This window comes from Oryctolagus cuniculus, chromosome 10, assembly GCF_051225735.1.
Source record: "Oryctolagus cuniculus isolate XC-2025 breed Fujian yellow rabbit chromosome 10, ASM5122573v1, whole genome shotgun sequence".
In the NCBI taxonomy this organism is placed as follows: Eukaryota; Metazoa; Chordata; class Mammalia; order Lagomorpha; family Leporidae; genus Oryctolagus; species Oryctolagus cuniculus.
This window is the reverse complement of record NC_142876.1, coordinates 41,707,991-41,728,883: the sequence shown is the minus strand read 5'-3', so window position 1 is coordinate 41,728,883 and position 20,893 is coordinate 41,707,991. Positions and strand designations below refer to the sequence as shown.

Here is a 20,893-nt window from a genome sequence, read left to right as displayed (position 1 = left end):
GCGCTCCGCCCCCGGCCGCCTCCGAAACGCGGTCCGGATGACGCCCGGGAGAGAGGCGGCCGCCATCGGGTGGTTCCGCTCCGAGGGCGGAAGTGCGCGCCTGGCACTTGGCTGCTGATCGGCAGGCAACATGGTGGCTCCCGTGCTGGAGACTTGTCATGTGTTTTGCTGCCCGAACCGGGTGCGGGGTGCCGTGAGCTGGAGCTCCGGGCCCGGAGGGCTTCTGGCCTTCGGCACGTCCTGCTCCGTGGTTCTCTATGACCCTCGGGTAAGAGGAGGTACCGGGGCGCCCCAACCCCTCTGCTTCTGGGCGTGCTCGGGTGAACTGTGTTTGCCGCCCCGGAGCTGGGAAGCCGAGTTAGCGGTCGTGTTGGCTCCGGGTGGTGGGTCTGGGGGCGAGGAGTGTCCTGCGGCCCGCCGCGCGCTGCGTCAGCCAGGTCACCGTGCCTCAGATCTTGCCTGTTGCCTGTTAGCCTCACCTCCAAACCCGAATCCTGAGATGCTTATCTGATGCCTTCCCGGGGGAACTGTGGTACTGTTAACGAGTCAGTTTGGATTTTACAAGAATCGTGATTTAGGTATGGACGCAAGCCATCGTCCCTCAGATGCTATCCCAGGCCTGCGTTTCCCTCTGTGTTTCTTAATGAACTTTTGTGGTGCGGCATTTCAAATAGGACCTGTATTTTAGCTAGAGTACGGGCTGTTTGAGGACAAGGTCTTAGGGAATGGGGATCCTAAGCATTGGTTGTAAGGCTTAAGGCTGGGCGAATCTTTTCCCTGAACCTCACCCAGTCAGTTGATGATTTTTGGTTTTGGCCCTTCTCTTACCAGCCTTCTCAGTTAAGTAGGTTTTGCGTGCTGTCCAGAGTTCATTATGACCCCTTTCCTGTCGGCTGAGTTAGGACGGTGCAGTTAGGATTGCATCTCAAAAGAACCTCAGCATAACCCTAAACTACAAATTAAAATGCAGAACAAGAGATGGTAGTGCGTGTTTCTTACATTGCTTTATTAATTTGTTTCTGAAATATTCCCTTTTTTCCTATCTTGCTTGTCTCTTTTGGTTCCCTCCCTCCTTCCTCCTTCTCCCTCCCTCCTTCCTCCTTCTCTCTCCCTCCTCCCACCCCCCTCCCCCTCTTCCTTCCTCCCTCCCTCCCTCCTTCCCTCCTTCCTTCCTTCCTTCCTTCCTTCCTTCCTTCCTTCCTTCCTTCCTTCCTTCCTTCCTTCCTTTTTAAAGATTTATATATCTGTTTGAGAGAGTTACATAGAGAGAGAAGGAGGCAGAGAAAGAGGTCTTCCATCTGCTGCTTCACTCCTCAGATGGCCACAACAGCTAGAGCTGAGCTGATCTGAAGCCAGGAGCTTCTTCTGGGTCTCCCATGTGTGTGCAGGGCCCAAGGACTTGGGCAGTCTTGCACTGCTTTCCCAGGCCACAGCAAGAGAGCTGGATCAGAAGAGGAGCAGCCAGGACTGGAACCTGCACCCATATGGGATGTCAGCACGGCAGGTGGTGGCTTTACCTGCTTCGCTGGCCCCTCTTTTGGTTTTCATTTCTTCTATTTGCCATGCAGTGTTGGGTGGCAAGAGAAAGCATATCAAGCCAAAGCTAAATCTAACAGCGACCATCAGCTACAAGCTGACGTAGGCGCACATCTTTGTGCAGCAGCTTAATGAGTTTGTACCCATGCCTTCATCATGTTTTTAAACATAACCTGGTGACTGCTTTAGCGTATTTTGACATCAGAATAGGGAATATTGAGTCTAAGAAGTACTTTGTTTAATGTTTGTTGTGCATTTAATTAAATGCGGGGATAAGAGCATGATAAAATTTTGGTAATGATGCTCATTCAGCAAGTTTTGTTGGATAAATCTGGTGATGACACAAAAATAATGAATAATAACTCCTGCCCAGCAAGGAATTCAGCCTCAGAGGAGAGATCATGAAATACTGTAACTTGTTAGCCAGGTGTGAAGTGTATCGGTTGCTATGCATTCGCCTCTGTGGGCCTTTCTCTCACCTGTGAGAATTCTCCTTGGCCTTTAGGCAGACACTCAGCCAGTGCTCATTAGCAACAGTGAAGGTTGCTGCAAACAGGAAGGCACGCAGAAGTTCACAGAGTTGGAATCGGCAGCAGTGGGCGAAGAGGGAATCTCAGGTGTGCAGTGGTGTTGGAGAAAGCTGGAGGCACTGCCAGGATATGATATGTGAGGACCTGAATTATTGTGGCATCCTGACCTTAGGTCACTGGGGCTAAAGAACCTACCATCTGATCAGCCCTGACTTGAAAAGTTAGCCATCAACTTATACCCATTAATTATAATTCCTCTATTCAAGCTTTCTTGTAAACAGAACTCTCAAAATGGTGGGAGACAGAGGCCATGAGGCCAGTGGGAAGAGGCTGCTTGTCTAGCCTGGGATGTCCTGGCAGACGCCGCGGGAGGGAAGGTTCTGGGCATTACGGGAGGGTAAGCAGTGCACTGAGATCTGATAGTATGGTGTGCGGAGAGGATGCTGAGAATGTGGAGAGTGATGGTTTAAAGTGAATTGGTGCTTAGGCCATGAAAGTTTTAACACAGCTGCGGGGCTGACGTGTTGCAGCAGTGCCAATATCCCATATGGACGCTGGTACGTCTTGGCTCCTCCGCTTCCCATCCAGCTCCCTGCTAGTGCACCTGGAAAAGCAGCAGACGATGGCCCAAGTGCTTGGGCTCCTGCCACCTCCTGGCTCTTGGTTTCAGCCCGGTCCAGCCTCGGCTGCTGCAGCCATTTGGGAAGTGAACCAGTGCAAACTCTCTGTGTCATCTCTCCCTCTCTTTCTGTAACTCTGCCTTTGAAATAAATAAATAATGGGGCCAGTGTTGTGGTGTAGCAGGTAAAGCAATGCCAACATCCCATGTTGGCACTGGGTTTGTGTCCTGGTTGCTCCACTTCCAGTCCAGCTCCCTGCTAATGGCCTGGGAAAAGCAGCACAAGATAGCCCGTGTGTGTTTAGGCCTCTGCCAACCATGAGGGAGACCCAGAAGAAGCTCATGGCTTTGGCCTGGCCCTGCCCTGGCCATTGTGGCCATCTGGGGAATAAACCAGCAGATGGAAGATTTCTCTCTCTATAATTCTTTTGAATAAATAAGTAAGTCTTTTTTTAAAAAAAGTTTATGAACTAAGAAAGACAAATCTCTCTGAGGTAGTCTTGATCTATTATTAGTGTTCAAAATACCAAAATATGACTTTTACAAACTTGTTAATTTTTCTGTAGGATAAATTCTTACATACTAACTGGTATTTTCTTTTTTAAAGAACAGGGTTGTTGTCACCAACTTGAATGGTCACACTGCTCGAGTCAATTGCGTACAGTGGATTTGCAAACAGGATGGCTGTAAGTATCAATCTGATAGTTAAAGCCGATCTCTGTTGTTTTCTGATAAAGTATTAGTCATTTTTCTTTCATCACATCTCTTAATTTAGCATCACCTTATATTATGAGTTGGAAAATAGAGGAAAAATGGTGTTAGGTGACATGACTATGTTTACCGTATAGCAATTGAAGCATGGATAACACAGCAGTGCTTAGAGTGAAGGTAGAGACACCCTTTGGCGATGGCAAGCCTTCCTGCCCCCATTACCCATAGTCCTGATTGAAAACTTGTCAGCAGGCCTTAGGCTGAAGCTGTGTTTCAGAAGATTCCACTTCTAGATCTGTCTCTGCTAAAGACAAGCCCTAGCTTCGCAGGTGAGACCTTGCGTCTCTGTTACCCCAGTCTGCACCATAGTGTCATCTGGAAGTGAAGGATTACACTATATCAGGGGACATGTAAGGTCAAAGTTACTTTCATAATACTAAAAAGTGTTCAGTTTTCATTCTCATTCTGTCATGAGTGTTCAGTGGAATTTTCTAGTGGCCATATTATGTGTAATCCCACAGCAGATGAAATACAGAAGCAGATATGATGATCAGCTGTATTCTAATAAAGTCAGACATTAAGGACATTTGCAGATTTGTTAATGTTATTTATGCTAACATAACAGTACATTTAAATTTTTTTTCTGTGATTTTAATGTTTATTTGTTTATAATCATCTACTTGAAAGGCAGAGCAACAGAAAGAGGGGGAGGGAGATCAGTCTTCCTTCTGCTGGTTCACTCCCCAAATACTCACAGTGGCCCAAGCTGGGCCAAGTGGAGGCAAGGAGCCCAAAACTCCAACTGGGTCTCCTATGATTGTGGCAGGGGCCCAAGCACTTGAGCCATCATTTGTTGCTTCCAGAATGTATTAGCATGAAGTTGGGTCAGAAACAAAGTAGCGCCGGTACCACGGCTCAATAGGCTAATCCTCCACCTTGCGGCGCCGGCACACCAGGTTCTATTCCCAGTTGGGGCGCCAGATTCTGTCCCGGTTGCCCCTCTTCCAGGCCAGCTCTCTGCTGTGGCCCGGGAGGGCAGTGTAGGATGGCCCAAGTGCTTGGGCCCTGCACCCACATGGGAGACCAGGAGAAGCACCTGGCTCCTGGCTTCGGATCAGTGTGATGCGCCAGCCATTGGAGGGTGAACCAATGGCAAAAGGAAGACCTTTGTCTCTCTCTCTCTCTCTCTCTCACTGTCCACTCTGCCTGTCAAAAAAAAAAAGCCTGGAACTCAAAATGGCCCTCCAATATAGGTTATGGGTGTTCCAGTTAGCATCTTAACCACTAGGCCAAATGCTCATCCCAATGTTAAAACATTCTTGAGGATGAAAAATCTGTATCTTGATAATGTAGGCGATAAATAGTAAAAATCTTTGAGAATTAGGGTTCACAGTGTTCGCGATGAATTTTTTTTTTTTTTTTTTTTGGTCTTTTTAGATTTATTTATTTATTTGAAAGGCAGAGTTACAAAGAAGCAGAAGCAGAGGCAGAGAAAGGTCTTCTATCTGCTGGTTCACTCCCAAAATGGCCGCAACGGGTAGAGCTGGATCCATCTGAAGCCAGGAGCTTCTTCTGGGTCTCCCACGCAGGTGCAGGGGCCCAAGGACTTGAGTCATCTTCCACTACTTTCCTAGGATTGGAAGTGGAGCAGCCGGGACTCGAACCGTTGTCCAAACGGGATGCTGGCACTGCAGGTGGCAGCTTTACCCGCTCTGCCACAGGGCTGGCCGGCCCCACAATATTTTTTGTTAGTGGCTGTCCAAAAAAGAAGCTTGTGTTCATATTTGGAAGATGAGATACTAAGCCAGCTGGCCACAATGTTAACAGTTTGTGAATTTGGGTAAAGAATATGGGGGTGTTCTTAAATCTTTTTGGTAATGTTGACTTTTTTTTTAATAAATAAGAAAAAAATAAAAGAGTATTTACTGAGATACAATTTTTTTCAGCTCCTTCTACTGAATTAGTTTCCGGAGGATCTGATAATCAAGTGATTCATTGGAAAATAGAGGATAATCAGGTGGGTAGACCTTTTTCTAATGATAAGAAATTACTTACATCTACTTATATTTTCAGTTTTTCCCCTTCATTTCTATTATGTTGTTTCTTTAAGAAGTTACTCATTCTTGTTGATCAGTAACACAGATGCTGTATCTTCTGTACTTAATTTCTGCTCCTAAATTCATTGTCTGTTATCTCCATGAATTTAATATAATTTTTTGGAATAATTTTCAAACTATTCTTTTTTAATTTTTTTAAAGATTTATTTATTTATTTGAAAGAGTGAAAGAGAGAGAGAGGGGGAGAGGGGTCTTCCATCCGCGGTTCACTCCCCATTTGGCTGCAATGGATAGAACTGTGTCTATTTGAAGCCAGGATCCAGGAGTTTCTTCCGGGTCTCCCAAAGAGGGACAGGTGCCCAAGGATTTGGGCATCTTTACTGCTTTCCTAGGCCACAGCAGAGAGCTGGATTGGAAGTGGAGCAGCCAGGACTCAAACCGGTGCCCATATGGGATACTGGCACTGCAGTTGGTGGCTTTATCCATTATGACACAATGCTGGCCACTCAAACAATTCTTTTTTAAAAGCAAAATTTTGTTTATTCAAAATGCATAGTGACAGAGAGGGTGAGAGATATCTTCCATATACGATTTACTACCCAAAATCCGCAGCAGCCGGGACTGGGCCAGGAGCCTGGAACTCCTTTCCAGTCTTGCCCGTGGTTTACAGGGACCCAAGTACTTGGGCCATGTTCTGCTGCCTTTCCAGGCACATTAGCAGGAAGCTGAATCAGAAGAGGAACAGCCAGGAGTCAAACTGGCACCCAGATATGGCATGTTGGCCTGGTAAGCAGCAGTTCAACCTGCAGCACCACAACTCTGGCCCCTCACACTGTTCTTAGATAGGTTATTCTGGTGTGTGTGTGTGTGTGTGTGTGTTATTTTTGTTTGAAAGACACATGACACACACATACAAAGAAAGAGATTTTCCATTTACTCTTTGAGTCCCCAAATGTCCTCAGCCATTGGGGCTGAGCCAGGCGTAAGCCAGGAACCTAGAACTCCACCTGGATCTCCTACATGGGTGGCAGGAACCCAAGTAATTGGGCTATCACCTGATGTGTCTCAAATGCAGTAACAGGAAACTGGATCACAATCGGAGGTAGAACACAATCCCAGGCACTCTGATAAGGGATATGGATGACCCTAGCAGCAGCTTAAGCCTCTCTGCAACCACACCTGCTCCTATTCTGTTTTTCATGATTGTAAAAATTAGTGGTGATCTGTTAACATAGTAGCTGCTGCCGTGTGAATTTACTTACATAATTTGGAGGGATGTTTCATTAATGCTTGGTTTGGATGGACCTCTATTGATGGACACTAGTTGTGAGTAAAGATTAAAAGTGAAAAGAGTTAATGCATTATATATTTGCATTTTTATTGCATAAAAGAATAAGGCAGAGTATTTCTATTCATGAATTGGAAATGTAGTTTTGAAGGCAAAACACACATGAATAACTAAAAATACCAGGGTAGCTCCACGGGCAGGTGCTCTAGCTTGCTACAACACAACCATAGTGCTGTAAGAGTTCAGAAGAGCTTTAGTAGTTATCTATGAGTTGGATTTTAAGATGTAGAATGATTACCTTGGAGAAATTAAAGGGGCAAGTATTCCAGGTAGAAAAAATAGTGTTGGGGCTGGTGTTGTAGCGTAGTGGGTTAAGCTGTAGCCTGCAATGCCTGCATCCTATATGGGCACTGGTTTAAGTCCTTGCTACTCCACTTCCTATCCAGCTCCCTGCTAATGTGCCAGGGAAAGCAGCAGAAGGCGGCCCAGGTCCTTGGGCCCTTGCACCATGTGGGAGACCCAGATTAAGCTCCTGGCACCTGGCAGCCCTAGCCGTTATGGCCATTTTGGGGATGGAAGTTCTGTCTCTATCTCTCGTTCTTTTTCTGTGTAACTCTGCCATTCAAAGAAATAAAATAAATCTTTAAAAAAAAAAAAGAAAAGAAAATAGTGTTTCCCAAATAAATTACATGTGTGAATCATCTTTAGATTTCTCGCATTCCTTGGAGCTCTGAAGCAGGGAGTTTTGGAAATGTTCCTAGCTAAGGCATTGTGGGCACTTGGACTCTCTACTAGAGAAGTAGAGTAGAAGGAGATCATGTGGGAATTTGAATGCAAGCTTGGAGAATCTGTTCTTTACTAGCAGGCATTTGGAAGTCATTGATGATTTCTAAGCACAGGAGTATGACTATCAAAAGATAATCTGAGGGGCCGGCGCTGTGGCGAGCTGTTTAAACCTCTGCCTGAGATGCTAGTATCCCATATGGGCACCGATTTGCAATCCAGTTGCTCCGATTCTGATCCAATTCTCTGCTGATGACCTGGAAAAACAGTGGAAGATGGCCCAGGTGCTTGGGACCGTACACCCACGTGGGAGACCTGGGTGAAGCTCTAGGCTCCTGGCTTCAGGCAGGCCCAGCCCGGCCATTGTGACCATGTGGGGAGTCAAACACTGGATGGAAGATCTCTCTCTCCCTCTCTCTCTGTCTCTCCTCTTTGCTCTGTAACTTTGTCTTTCAAATAAACAAAACAAATTTTTATAAAGATTTATTTATTTATTTGAGTTACAGAAAGGCATTGGCAAAGAGAGAGAGGTCTTCCATCCACTGGTTCACTCCCCAAATGACTGTCCAAAGTAAGGAGCTTGAAGCTTCTTCTGAGTCTCCCATGTGAGTGCAGGGGCCCAAGGACTTGGACCATCTTCTGCTGCTTTCCCAGGCCATAGCAAAGAGCTGAATTGGAAGTGGAGCAGCTGGGTCTCAAACCATTGCCCATATTGGATGCTGGCACTACAGGTGGCAGCTTTACATACTATACCACAGTGCTGGCCCTCCAAAAATAAATCTTTTAAAACATGTTTCGAATTAGAATATAGAAAACTAGGAAGGGATGCAGCGTGTATTTTTGAAGGAGAAATGATTTTACCATCAATTAGGTTGTTTTTAAAGGGATGGGGAGTTGGTTGATGGGGTAAATAATCAAGAACAGCAGGATTCTGGGGCTGGCCTTGTGGCATAGTAGGTAAAGCTGCCAGCTGCAAAGCCAATATCTCATATAGGCATTGAGGCATTGGTTCATGTCTCGGCTTTTCCACTTCCGATCCAGCTCCTTGCTAATAGCCTGGGAAAAGCAATGGTACATGGCCCAAGTACTTGGGCCCCTGCTAACCACATGGGAGACCTGGCTTCTGGCATCGTCACTACCGAGCCTTGGCCATTGCAGCCATCTGGGAAGTGGATCAGCAGATGGAAGATCCTCTCTCTGACTTTCAAATAAATAAATAAATAAATCTTCAAAAACAAAGCAAAAAGCAATAGGATTCTGTCTTGGATCCCTGGGTGAAAATGGTTATACAAAGAAAAATAGACAAGCAGGAGAGAAGACGTGGAATTTATTTGTAGACATGGCATGTAAATTGTTGGCGAGACACTCTGACTTCCCCTTAGAAGGAGAGAGCAGGTGTGGAGGTGGGTGTAAATTTGAATGACAGCCCCAAAGTAGGGGAACGTAGCAAACTCCACTCTGGCTTGGATAGAGCCAACAAGGGGGGTATCTGTGCACTCTTGTCTGAGATCTTGAAGTGAGACTTAGAAGACCTTCTCCATGCCACCCAGTCTCTTCCTGTCAGTAGAGAGGAAGGTAGACAGCAGGCATAGTGATGAACAGAATGTGAGACCAGACAGGAAGGAGGAGAAAAGGGTATACAAGGCCTAAAAGACAGTTGAAGGAAATAAGAGGGCTTAAGGGAAGGGGTGGTATGTTATTATTTATTTGACAGGTAGAGTTACAGACAGCGAGAGAGAGAGAGAGACAGAGAGAAAGGTCTTCCTTCCGTTAGTTCACTCCCCAAATGGCCGCTATGGCTGGTGCTGCGCCAATCTGAAGCCAGGAGCCAGGTGCTTCTTCCAGGTCTCCAATGCGGGCACAGGGGCCCAAGCACTTGGGCCATCCTCCACTGCCTTCCCAGGCCACAGTAGACAGCTGGACTGGAAGAGGAGCAACCGGGACTAGAACCCGGCGCCCATATGGGATGCCGGCGCTGCAGGCGGAGGATTAACCAAGTGAACCACGGCACCGGCTCTGAAAAGGATTAATTTCTAAGCCAGGGTACTGAGATGTTTGCATCATTGTTTTTATAATTAAAATTTTATTAGTTTATTTGAAAGGCAGAATGACAGAGGGAGAGATTTTTCATCTTTGGTTCACTTCCCAAATGGCTGGGGATTGATCAGGCTGAAGCCAGGAGCCAGGAGCTTCTGGGTATCCCACATGGGTGCAAGGGCCCAAGTACTTTGGCCATCTTCTCCTGCTTTTTCCCAGGCCATTAGCAGGGAGCTGGATTGGAAGTGGAGTATCTGGTATTTGAACTGTCCCTCATATGGGATGCTGGTGTCATAGGCTGCAGCTTAACCCACTGTACAACAGTGCCAGCCTTGATTTAAACTTTATTTTATTTTATTTTATTTTATTTTTAGAAAATGTATTTAAGTGGCAGATGGAGAGAGACAGAAGAGAGAGCTCCTGTCTGCTTCCCAGGTGCTCACAGTGGCTGGAGCTGGGCCAGTTGGAAGCTAGGAGCTGGGAATTCAGTACATGTTTCCCATGTGGGTGGCAGCAACCCAACTTGAGCCATCACCTGCTGCCTTCTAGGGACTGTGTTCACAGGAATCTGGAGTCTTGGTAGAGCTGCGACTCAAACCAGGCACTCCAGTACAGAATGTGGGTATCCCGGCAGCATCTTAACTGTTAAACCACACACCCCACCAAAAATGACTGTTGACAGTGAAAAAACCTAGAGGGTATGATCTTTTTTTTTTTTTCTTTCAAGATTTGTTTATTTATTTGAAAGGTAGAGATGGGGGGGCGGCGAGTGGAGAGAGAGAACCATCTGTTGGTTCACTCCCCAAATGGCCATAATGGTCAGGGCTGGGCCAGGCCAAAGCTAAGAGCCAGGAGCCTCATCCTGGTCTCCCTCTGGGTGCACGGGTCCAAGTACTTGGGCATCTTCTTCTGCTTTCCTGGGCACATTAGCAAGGATCTGGATTGGAAGTGGAGCAGCTGGGACTGGAACCGACGCCCACATGGGAAGCCGGCACTGCAGGTGGAGGCTTGCCCTTCTGTGCCACAGTGCCAGCATACAACCTTTACTAAGATTTCACTACAACTGGAACAAACTGATAAGTGTCTCATGATGTGATGCACTTATGTAGGATTGCTGCCAAAATGTATGTTCTGAATGTATTTATGAGGAAACATCAGAGTAAGCAAAAGGAGAACATTCCCCAGAGCTGGCCTTTATTCTTTAAACATGTCGATTTCATGGACATCTTATTTCCATGGTGGAAAGCATGCATTTATCTGTTATCCTTTTTTATTGGCCACAATATACCTCTACAGTAATTTAATCAATTCTCTGTTGATGATTTTAGTTTTATTGTAGTTTTTTGCTGTATTGTGAACTGGGTGGTGAATATCCTTCTTCATTTGTCTCTTAGTATTATGTGTGACACTAGTGCTGTTATTTCCTCAGGGTAGAGTCTTAGCTGTGAGATTGCTGTGTCTAAGGCTGTGTGTTTTTTGTGTATTAATAACACGATGAGACAGACTTCCTGAAAGCTGTCATTCTCTTCAATTTAGGAGACCTGTTTGTGGGTCAGACATTTTAACATTTCCTTTAATCCTGTGATTCCAGCTTAATAACGGTGAAACTGACCATTCTTTTTTTTTTTTTTTTTTTTTTTTTTTAAAGTCATAATGCTTTTGTTGTTCTTTCTGATTCAGCTTTCAAAAGCAGTCCGTCTCCATGGCCATGAAGGACCTGTTTATGCGGTACATGCTGTTTATCAGAAGGGTGCATTGGATACTGCACACGACACACTCATAGTTTCTGCAGCGTCAGATTCCACTGTTCGACTTTGGTCTAAAAAGGATTCAGAAAGTAGGTCTGGAGACATACTAATCTAGACAACTGAAATATCAATTGTTTGTTTCTTTTGTACTTTAAAAAAGCTCCTCTACACGAAACTGTTTGGAAATATAAATTACTTCTTTTTTCATATGAGTCTTTTGTTCTCTGTAAGCTTATTAGAGTTTGGCCACTTCATTTTAAAGGGTCTGTGGGAGCTCAGGACTGATTTTTCCCATCTCCCTGACAACTTATAGGCTGCAGTGATGCCACCCTACCTCTAAATAAGCTCAGGGAGAGTTCGTGGTCTTTTTTTTTTTTTCTTGTTTCTTAGTAATGTGCCTTCAGACCTTGGACTTTGAAAATGGATTCGCTCTGGCTCTCTGCTTATCTTTTTTGCCTGATACTAATGGTGAGTATCTTGCTCAATATTTATTATACTTATTAAAAGAGTACTATATTTGCATATGTCCAAACGACCAGAACCGACAAGAAATGTATTAGGTCTTAATTTGTATCTAAACATGAAACAAGTTGAGATTTGGAGAACATACTTTTGTTCCATGGTGCTGGCCTTGTAGCAGCTCTTTGGATGGGTTCATGCTCACTGGTGTGAATGCTCCCTTTTGCTCTTGAGCTTCTTTCTCCCTGCCTTCTGTCATAAATGACGTGGAATGGAGAGGAGCACTCTTAGTTGATCCATAGTCATTATTTGCCAAGTAGCCGTTGAGTATAACATTTTAGAGTGTTCAGTTTATTGCTAGAGAAATTTATTTATTGAGTACTTTGATTTATTTGTTCACTGGGGTGGGAAATAAAAGCAGTCAGGATTCTTTTTTTTTTTTTTTTTTTAAGATTTATTTTGTTTATTTGAAAGTCAGAGTTACACAGAGAGAGGAGAGGCAGAGAGAGAGAGAGAAGTCTTCTGTCCAGTGGTTCACTCCCCAGTTGGCCGCAATGGTCTGAGCTATGCTGATCTGAAGCCAGGAGCCAGGAGCTTCTTCCGGGTCTCCTGCATGGGTGCAGGTGCCCAAGGACTTGGGCCATTTTCTACTGCTTTCCCAGGCCATAGCAGAGAGCTGGATGGGAAGTGGAGCAGCCGGGTCTCGAACCAGCACCCATATGGGATGCTGGCGCTTCAGGCCAGGGTGTTAACCTGCCATGCCACAGCGCCCGGCCCCACAGTCAGGATTCTTTACCTAGAGCTTAGAAGCCAGTGTAGGTGCTAATCAACATATGGTGGAATAATCACAGGGAAGCCTGTTTCTCCCCCCAGTACCAATATTGGCGTGTGGTGATGATGACTGCAGAATTCACTTGTTTGTTCAACAAAATGACCAGGTAACTAATTCTGTTTATTAAGAGTCTAGGATTTTCTGTTTATTTACATATTTTTTTAAAGATTTATTTATTTATTTGAAAGTCAGAGTTACACAGAGAGAGAAGGAGAAGCAGAGAGAGAGAGAGAGATTGAGGTCTTCCATTCGCTGGTTCACTCCCCAATTGGCTCAACGGCCAGAGCTGAGTCAGTCCGAAGCCAGGAGCCACAAACTTCTGGGTCTCCCATGTAGGTGCAGGGGCCCAAGGAGTTAGACCATCATCTGCTGCTTTCCCAGGAGTATTAGCCAGGAGCTGGATCGGAAGTGGAACAGCTGGGACTTGGACTGATACCCATAGGATATGCTAGTGCTGCATGCTAGGGCTTTAACCCTCTGCGCCACTGCAAGTTAGCTTTTATATCATGAGATTCTTTTCATTCCCAAATGAGTACTTTATCCTATATCTATTCAAATAGTGTTTCCAGTAAAATTGATGCAGTAGCACTGGCTGAGACCGAATGAAATCACTGATATACTTCAAGCCCAGTGATTTTTATCATCTTGCTAGTTTCAGAAAATGCTTCTTCTCTGTGGACACGAGGATTGGATAAGAGGCGTGGAGTGGGCATCCTTTGGTCAGTATGAAATTTTGCTAAAGCATGTATAGTGGAGAGAAATGTGTGTAATGTCCAAGAGAGCAGCCTCTTGCTTTAATTTATAAGTTTCCTTGTTACATTTTTCTGTTGTCCCAGTTAGAAAAAGGATATTTATCCCCTCTGTTAACTATTAATTGGGTGGTAGAGGATGAAACAAACTTGTATTTATTTATAAGGTAATGCTAGCTGAATTGTCCACATACAAACATTTTTTTAAATTTCCTTGTAGAACTTAGTAGACTGTTTATAAGAGTACTGCATGTTATAACATTTATTTATTTGTAAGTGTTGAATTTGTGTTTATCAATGTTACAACAAAGGAACACAGGTCAGATGAATGAAGGGTAAGGCAACAGTTTTTTTTTCCCTTGGAATCTAGAAATGTGCATAATATAGAAGAGAAAGACTTATATTTAAGAATACCATGTTTTAAAATTAATAAAATTTATTTTTTAATTAGGTAGTGATCTTTTCCTAGCAAGCTGTTCGCAAGATTGCCTGATAAGAGTATGGAAGCTCTATATGAAATCAACATCTTCAGGAACTCAGGATGATGACACTATAAGGCTGAAGGAAAATACTTTTACTATAGAAAATGAAAGTGAGTAATAATAGAAACATTTGATGTAACAATACTTAAGTCGTCTAACTGGTTCATTTATCTATTTTACTGCACTTTTCTGTAAGGTTAGTTTTTCAAAATTGTCAAATCCCTACGTGAAACCAATACTATACATTTTTCTGTGAGGATGAATCTTTTTTTTTTAAAGATTTATTTTGTTTATTTGGAAGAGTTCCAGAGAGAGAGAGAGGGGTCTTCCATCAGTTGGTTCACTCCCCAAATGGCTACAATGGCCAGAGCTGAGCCAGTCTGAAGCCAGGAGCAGGGTGCTTCTTCCAGGTCTCCTATGTGGTTGCAGGGGCCCAAGGACTTGGACCATCCTCTGCTGCTTTCCCAGGTGCATTAGCAGGGAGCTGGATTGGAAGTGGAGCAGTTAGGACTTGAACTGGCACCCATATGGGATGCCAGCACTGCAGGCCCAGGCTTTAAGCCTCTGTGCCACAGCTCTGGCCCCTGAATTTTTTTTTTAAAGTTTATTTATTTTTATTTATTTGAAAGAGTGAGGGAGAGGGAAAAAGAGAGATCTTCCATTTGATGGTTTACTCCTCAAATGCCCACAATAGTTAGGTTTGGACCAGGCAAAAGCCACTAGCCAAGAGGTTCATCTGGTTTTCACACATGGGTGTCAGGGACCCAAGTGCTTGAGCCATCATCTTTTGCCTGCCAGTGTGCACACCAGCAAGAAATTGGATTGGAAGCAGAGGCAGGACTCAGTCCCTTGTACTTTGATAAGCAATGTGTGCATAGCAAATGGCAGCTTAATTTGCTTTACCACAGCTCCTGCCCCAAGAGTAAGTCATTTTTCATTTATTAAACATATTTTTCATTTAACCTTATTAGTAAGAGTTTTTTAAATTGCTAAAAAGTAATATTTAATGTTTCTCAATAATTTAGTTTATAAAATGGTACTAAAATTGTAGTTTTAGCATAGGATGACCTAAAGGAGCAATGTGAATTATTTATCTTTTTGTTGGAATACATTCATGAGACATGCCAAATCCCTATTCTTGAATAGTATATGTACTTCTGATTTCCTGATTGGCATTAAAGCAGTACTCCTATGTGGTAGATCCTGTTGGAGTCTCCTATTTGAAGGAGGTTTTGGGGGAATATGTATCTGAATTACACAGTCTTTTTTTTTTTTTCTTTAAGATTTTATTTGTTTATTTGACAGGTAGAGTTACAGACAGCGAGAGAGAGAGAGAGAGAGAGACAGAGAGAAAGGTCTTCCTCCCATTGGTTCACTCTCCAAATGGCTGCAATGGCTGGGGCTGCGCCCATCTGAAGCCAGGAGCCGGGTGCTTCTTCCTGGTCTCCCATGCGGGTGCAGGGACCCAAGCACTTGGGCCATCTTCCACTGCTATCCCGGGCCACAGCAGAGAGCTGGGCTGGAAGAGGAGCCACTGGGGCTAGAACCAACACCTATATAGGATGCTGGCGCCGCAGGCAGAGGATTAACCAAGTGCACCTTGGCACCAGCCCCCCACAGTTAGTCTTTAGCAAGCATTGTTCATATCAGTAAACTGTTTTTTTTTTTTAATAAAGATTTATTTATTTATTCAAAAGTCAGAGTTACACAGAGAGAGGAGCAGCAGAGTGGGGGCGGGGGAGGATCTTCCATCCACTGGTTCACTCCCCAGATGGCTGCAATGGCCAGAGCAGCACCAATCTGAAGCCAGGAGCAGGAGCTTCTACTGGGTCTCCCATGCGGGTCCAGGGGCCCAAGGACTTGGGCCATTCTCTACTGCTTCCCTAGGCCATAGCAGAGAGCTGGATGGGAAGTATAGCAGCTGGGTCTCGAACCAGTGCCCATTTGTGATGCCGGCACTTCAGGCCAGGGCTTTAACCCACTGCACCACAGCACTGGCCCCCAGTAAACTGTTCTTTGTTACTATAACTCATCTTGGTTATAAAGCTCATTAGTTGACATTTCAGTAACACAGTTTTAAGGGGAGAACCAAGAAATGATTTAATCAGCTTGCTGAGTATAAACTGTACCCAAATACAAATTTTTTTTTGCTATTTTCATTAATTGATTTGAAAGATCGAAGTATTTATTTTTTGTTTCTTTTATTTCTGCATTTATCTTATGTTTCTTTAAACGGTATTTTAGGCTATTACATCCTGATAATGAATGAGGCTCACAAAGAGTCTGACATGTCTGGTTTTGCTTTTTAATTGCAGTGTAAAAACAGTTGTTTTGATGATTTGGAAAATACATTGTGTTTCTTAACATTTGTGACCAGCAAAAAGTGTAGAGAAAATTTTATTTTTAGAACTTTTCATCATGTGATTTTATTTATTTTTTGTTTTTTTACTTTTATGGCCTGTAATTTCAAACAGTGAATGAGGTTAATGAAATTTAGAATGCACGCTGTTTTTGTTGACCTTGTCATGTTTTATTCTAATTTCTGTTTATGTAATTGGACAATTGGTTTAGCTGTGAAAACGTTCTTTTTTAGAAGAACTTTGAGGGAAAAAAATCCCTTCATGCTTTTGTTCTAGGCATTAAGACAGCATTTGCGGTTACTCTGGAGACTGTGCTAGCTGGTCACGAAAACTGGGTAAATGCAGTCCACTGGCAGCCTTCATTCTACAAAGGTAGGAAGAAGATGCCGACCTGTCCCTTAGATCTAACCAGACGAAGTGGAGGGTGTGTTTTTTTTGATATGGTCAGAAATCTCAAATACAAGATGTTTTTAAGTTGGCAAGTACAACAGCTACATTCCTGGTGTTCTGGACACTCAGTTCCACCGAAAAGTACCTTGTAACTGGGGAAGATATGATTCTTGCCATGATGCCAAAACTGCCACACCCCCAGTAACTCTTTCTCAAAGTTTTCACCTTGTCATAAAGAGATTTTTAAAACTATCGACTCTCAAACCAACTTCATTGGTAACTTTACCATTAGTAATACAATCATTAATACTGAGCTACATTATTTATGAAAAAGCAGGACTCTCTCTGCCTATCTTTTTTTTTTTTTTTTTTTTTTTTTTAAGAGAGATTTGTTTGTTTGAGAGGTTTTCCCAGGTCATTAGCAGGGAGCTGGGTTGGAAGTGGAGCAGCCAGGACTTGAACTGGCACCAATATAGGATGCGGGTGCCTCAGGCAGAGGCAGAGGCTTAACCTACTATGTCACAGCGCCAGCCCCTCTGCCCTTTGTTTCACCCTCAGCCTCCATTTGTGGAGTGGTGGTTCTGTGCTAGCCCACGCTGGGGCAGGTTGCGGAGCTGAGCAGAGCATGGCATCACATTCTTCCCCAGCTCCTTCCCCAAGACAAGAATGGCAGTCAGCAGTCAGCTCCTATTTCATTGTGCTGCAGTTTTATTTCGTTTTTTAAGTAAACTGGGTACTGTAGGAGTGGAGAACCCTTGGGTGTTCTTTGGAACCTCCTCTAGAGGCAGCTACAGTACTGAGCTCAGGACATATCATTCCCAGCATGTCTTTATATTTTATTACACATTTGTGCAGCCACAAATAGTATTGTTTCACAATGATCCAAACCTGATTATCAATAAGTATTTATCATTTTACAATTTACCTTTTTAGCTTAACATATTTTAGGCAGATGTGTCCATGTTGATTCATGTAGCTTTTGTAATTTATTTTTATAGCACTACAACATTCCATTGTCTGAATTTACCGCAACTTATGTATCTGTTCTTTCTGTGATAGACCTATGTGTTTGCACATATTTGCTATTACAAATAATGCTGCAAGTGCCCATGTTGTTTTCTTCTGATAATCTATGAATACAGTGCTTATTGGTCACCTAAGAGGCATTAGTTTTTATTCTTTAGATGGTGTTCTACAGCATCCAATGAGATTGTTGTCTGCCTCAATGGATAAAACCATGATTCTGTGGGCTCCAGATGAGGAGTCAGGAGTTTGGCTGGAACAGGTAAAACTACTGCTGTTTAAGGAACAGAAAATTGAGTTTTACTAACTGGATATTAAATCCTGACTCTGTATTCCTAGAGGTACAAATTTTCACTCTTTGTGTACCTTAAGTGAGTGGGGATTCAGCAGTCTCTGGAATTAATGATTTCCATATTGAGAATTGTTTTCTGTCTATTTTTGTATAGGTTCGAGTAGGTGAAGTAGGTGGGAATACTCTAGGATTTTATGATTGCCAATTCAATGAAGATGGTTCCATGATCATTGCTCATGCTTTCCATGGAGCATTGCACCTTTGGAAACAGAATACAGTTAACCCGGTAAGAATAGTATTTATAATTTTTAAAAATTCAAAACAGAGGAAGAGACAGACAGCGTTCCCATCTGCTGGTTTACTCCCCAAGTCAGGAGCTGGAAACTCAGTTCTGGTTTCTCATGTGGGTGACAGGGACCAAACTATGGGGACCATCCCCACTGCTTCCCAGGGTCTGCACTGGTAGTGGGCTGAAGTTGGGAACAGAGGCAAGAATTGAACTTATACATTATAAAAAGGGATGCAAGCATCCCAACTTTTTTTTTTTAAGATTTATGTATTTGGTGGGGACAGTTAAGGAGAGAGAGGAAGAGACTGAACAAGAGAGATCTTCCATCTGCTTAGTTCACTCGCCCACTGACCTCAACAGCTGAGACTGGGCCAGCCTGAAGCCAGGAACCAAGGAGATTCTTCTGGGTCTCCTATGTTGGTGCAGAGGCCTAAGCACTTAGGCCATCTTCTGCTGCTTTACCAGGCACATTGGCAAGGGAGCTGTATCGGAAGTGGAGCAGCCAGGACTTGAACCAGCACCCATGTGGGATGCTGGTGTTGCAGGCAGCTGCTAAACCCACTATACCATAATGCCAACCACCCAAGCTGCTTCTTAACCACTATGCCAAATGCCTGTACCAGAAAAGTGCTTTTAAATAAAGCATTTCTAATCCAAAACAGTGAATCCTAATGGAAACCTAGCATACTATTTACTTAGTATCACTGTGCAAAAACATAACAGAGGCATTTAAGTGACAACACTTATTTCTGTAGATTTTATACTGTATTTACACTCAGTAAAAACGAAGCTTTTCTAAAAGTATTTACTTTTGCACTATTGTTGAAGTATCAAGTGATACTGAGTTAATATTCGTATAGTACGAAAACCATGGCCTGACACATAATGGATGTTTTATAAATTAAAGAAATAAGAACATTGAATGAAATGTGGCTCAGCAGATTCTGAATGTGCATCTGATGGCTTTAAAAAGTCACACTTCATAGAGTTCCATAACTTAGTTTGTAGTCTTTGTGGAAGTCATTTCACCTGTAAGGTTGTGACTTGTTAAATTTTGCGGGTAGGTTACTCTTTCTCTTGTGTCCTCCTATTGGACTTGACCTTCAAGATTATTTCCACTGTCAAATGAACCAATCAGTCATTAGCTATGATATTTTTAGAGTAACAAATATTTGTAAAGATAAATTTTGTTTCTTTAATTCAGGTCGTCTTTGTAGGCCTTAATAGAAAAAAAGCATCAGATGAATAAGGAGAAAGAATTTTGCTTTAATTGTGCTTATAATTTGACTTAGCAAGTATTGATGTGATTTGATTTATAAGTAGACGTTTTTAGAGCAGTTTTAGGATAATAACCAAATGAGCACAAAGTACAGAGAGTGCCACATAACCTCACGGCTGTGTGCATGTAGCCTTCCCCACTGTCAACATCCCTCACCCAAGGGATACATTTGTTACAGTCAAGACTGGTTTTTTTTTTTTTTTTTTCACCAAGCAACATGGAACTTTTATTTTTAACATGACTTCTGTACATGAGGAGTATGAGAGTATTCCGTTTACAAATGGAATTGATTTTACTAGAAGAAACAATCAAACCAAACCAGTATTTGATGTGAATCCATATGAGTTTAAGCTTCAAATCCTGCCAAGAAGTTTGTTACATACAATCTCCTTCAGCTTGGCATCTGACTCTTCTGAGATCTTCCCGTTGGTCCTGATATTGCCAACAGGGCTTGATGTTAGCTGACAACATGTGACAAGAAAGCATTCTCAAATTTTGTTGATAAATTGGAGCCCAGCAAGACTTGTTTTTAAAAAGCAAGGATTGCCCTTTAGTACTGTTATGGTGGCGAACTATTATTAGTCCAAACGTGCTCTGCATTGCTCAGAACTTTTTGTAAATGCCCTTTAATGCTAATTTTAGAATAGTTTTTGTGTCACAGAGGAAATTAATATGATTTCTTTGAAACAGCCCTTTTATTTTCTTTTGGCCAGAAATAGCATAGTTTAATCACTGACTGTATTCATCAGACTTGGCATTGAATGATCTGTTCACTATTCATACAAATGTAGTTCTCCTCTAAAGGTCAAAATTTTTTATTTTGAAGTTTTATTTATTTATTTGAAAGGCAGGATGACAGAGAGAGAGGGAGAGATACACGTAGAGAGTGAGAGAGAGAGAGAGAGTGATTGATCCTCCATCTGCTGGTTCATTCCCCAAATGGCTACAATAGCTGGGGCTGGATCAGGTCAAAGCTGGGGGCCCAAGCACCTTGGCCATCATCTGCTGCTTTCCCAGGAGCAATATCAGGTAACTGGGTCAGAAGCAGAACAAGGGGACTGGTGTGGTGGCCTAGCCAGTAAAGCCACCGCCTGCAGTTTCAGCATCCCAGATGGGCAGTGATTCGACTCTTGGTTGCTCCACTTCCCATCCAGCTCCTTGCTAGTGCACCTGGGAAAGCAGCAGAGGACAACCCAAGTGCTGGGGTCCCTGCACCCACGTGAGAGACCAGAGGAAGCTCCTGCCTCCTAGCTTCAACCTGGCCAACCCCTGGGCCATTATGGCCATCTGGGGAGTAAACCAGTGGATGGAAGATCTCTCTGTCTCTCCCCCACCTCTCGATAACTCTGCCTTTCAAATAAGTAAAATAAATTATTTTTTAAAAAAAGAAAACAAAGCAGAAGAAGAAGTCTAACTGGAGCTTTGATAT

The 20,893-nt window shown here is 43.4% G+C and overlaps 1 protein-coding gene across 6 annotated transcripts in view; it reads left to right on the top strand.

Annotated features, from left to right (window-relative positions):
* Positions 1-8: 8 nt before the first annotated feature.
* ELP2 (elongator acetyltransferase complex subunit 2) overlaps positions 9-20,893 on the top strand; it is a 41,369-nt gene continuing 20,484 nt past the window's right edge. For 2 of the 6 annotated variants that reach the window (XR_016214561.1, XR_011379350.2), the window contains exons 1-11: positions 10-268; positions 3,293-3,371; positions 5,343-5,413; positions 11,242-11,398; positions 11,700-11,777; positions 12,642-12,706; positions 13,253-13,319; positions 13,801-13,941; positions 16,468-16,563; positions 17,766-17,866; positions 18,051-18,182. Coding sequence is in view for 2 of the 6 variants with exons in the window: in XM_008261210.5 (XP_008259432.3) it covers positions 131-268; positions 3,293-3,371; positions 5,343-5,413; positions 11,242-11,398; positions 11,700-11,777; positions 12,642-12,706; positions 13,253-13,319; positions 13,801-13,941; positions 16,468-16,563; positions 17,766-17,866; positions 18,051-18,182 (1,125 nt within the window). In the remaining 4 variants the exon portion in view is untranslated. Of the gene's footprint in view, positions 269-3,292; positions 3,372-5,342; positions 5,414-11,241; positions 11,399-11,699; positions 11,778-12,641; positions 12,707-13,252; positions 13,320-13,800; positions 13,942-16,467; positions 16,564-17,765; positions 17,867-18,050; positions 18,183-20,893 lie in introns of all 6 variants that reach the window. The other 4 variants (XR_016214559.1, XM_070050273.2, XR_016214560.1 and 1 more) reach the window with 3 other exon arrangements.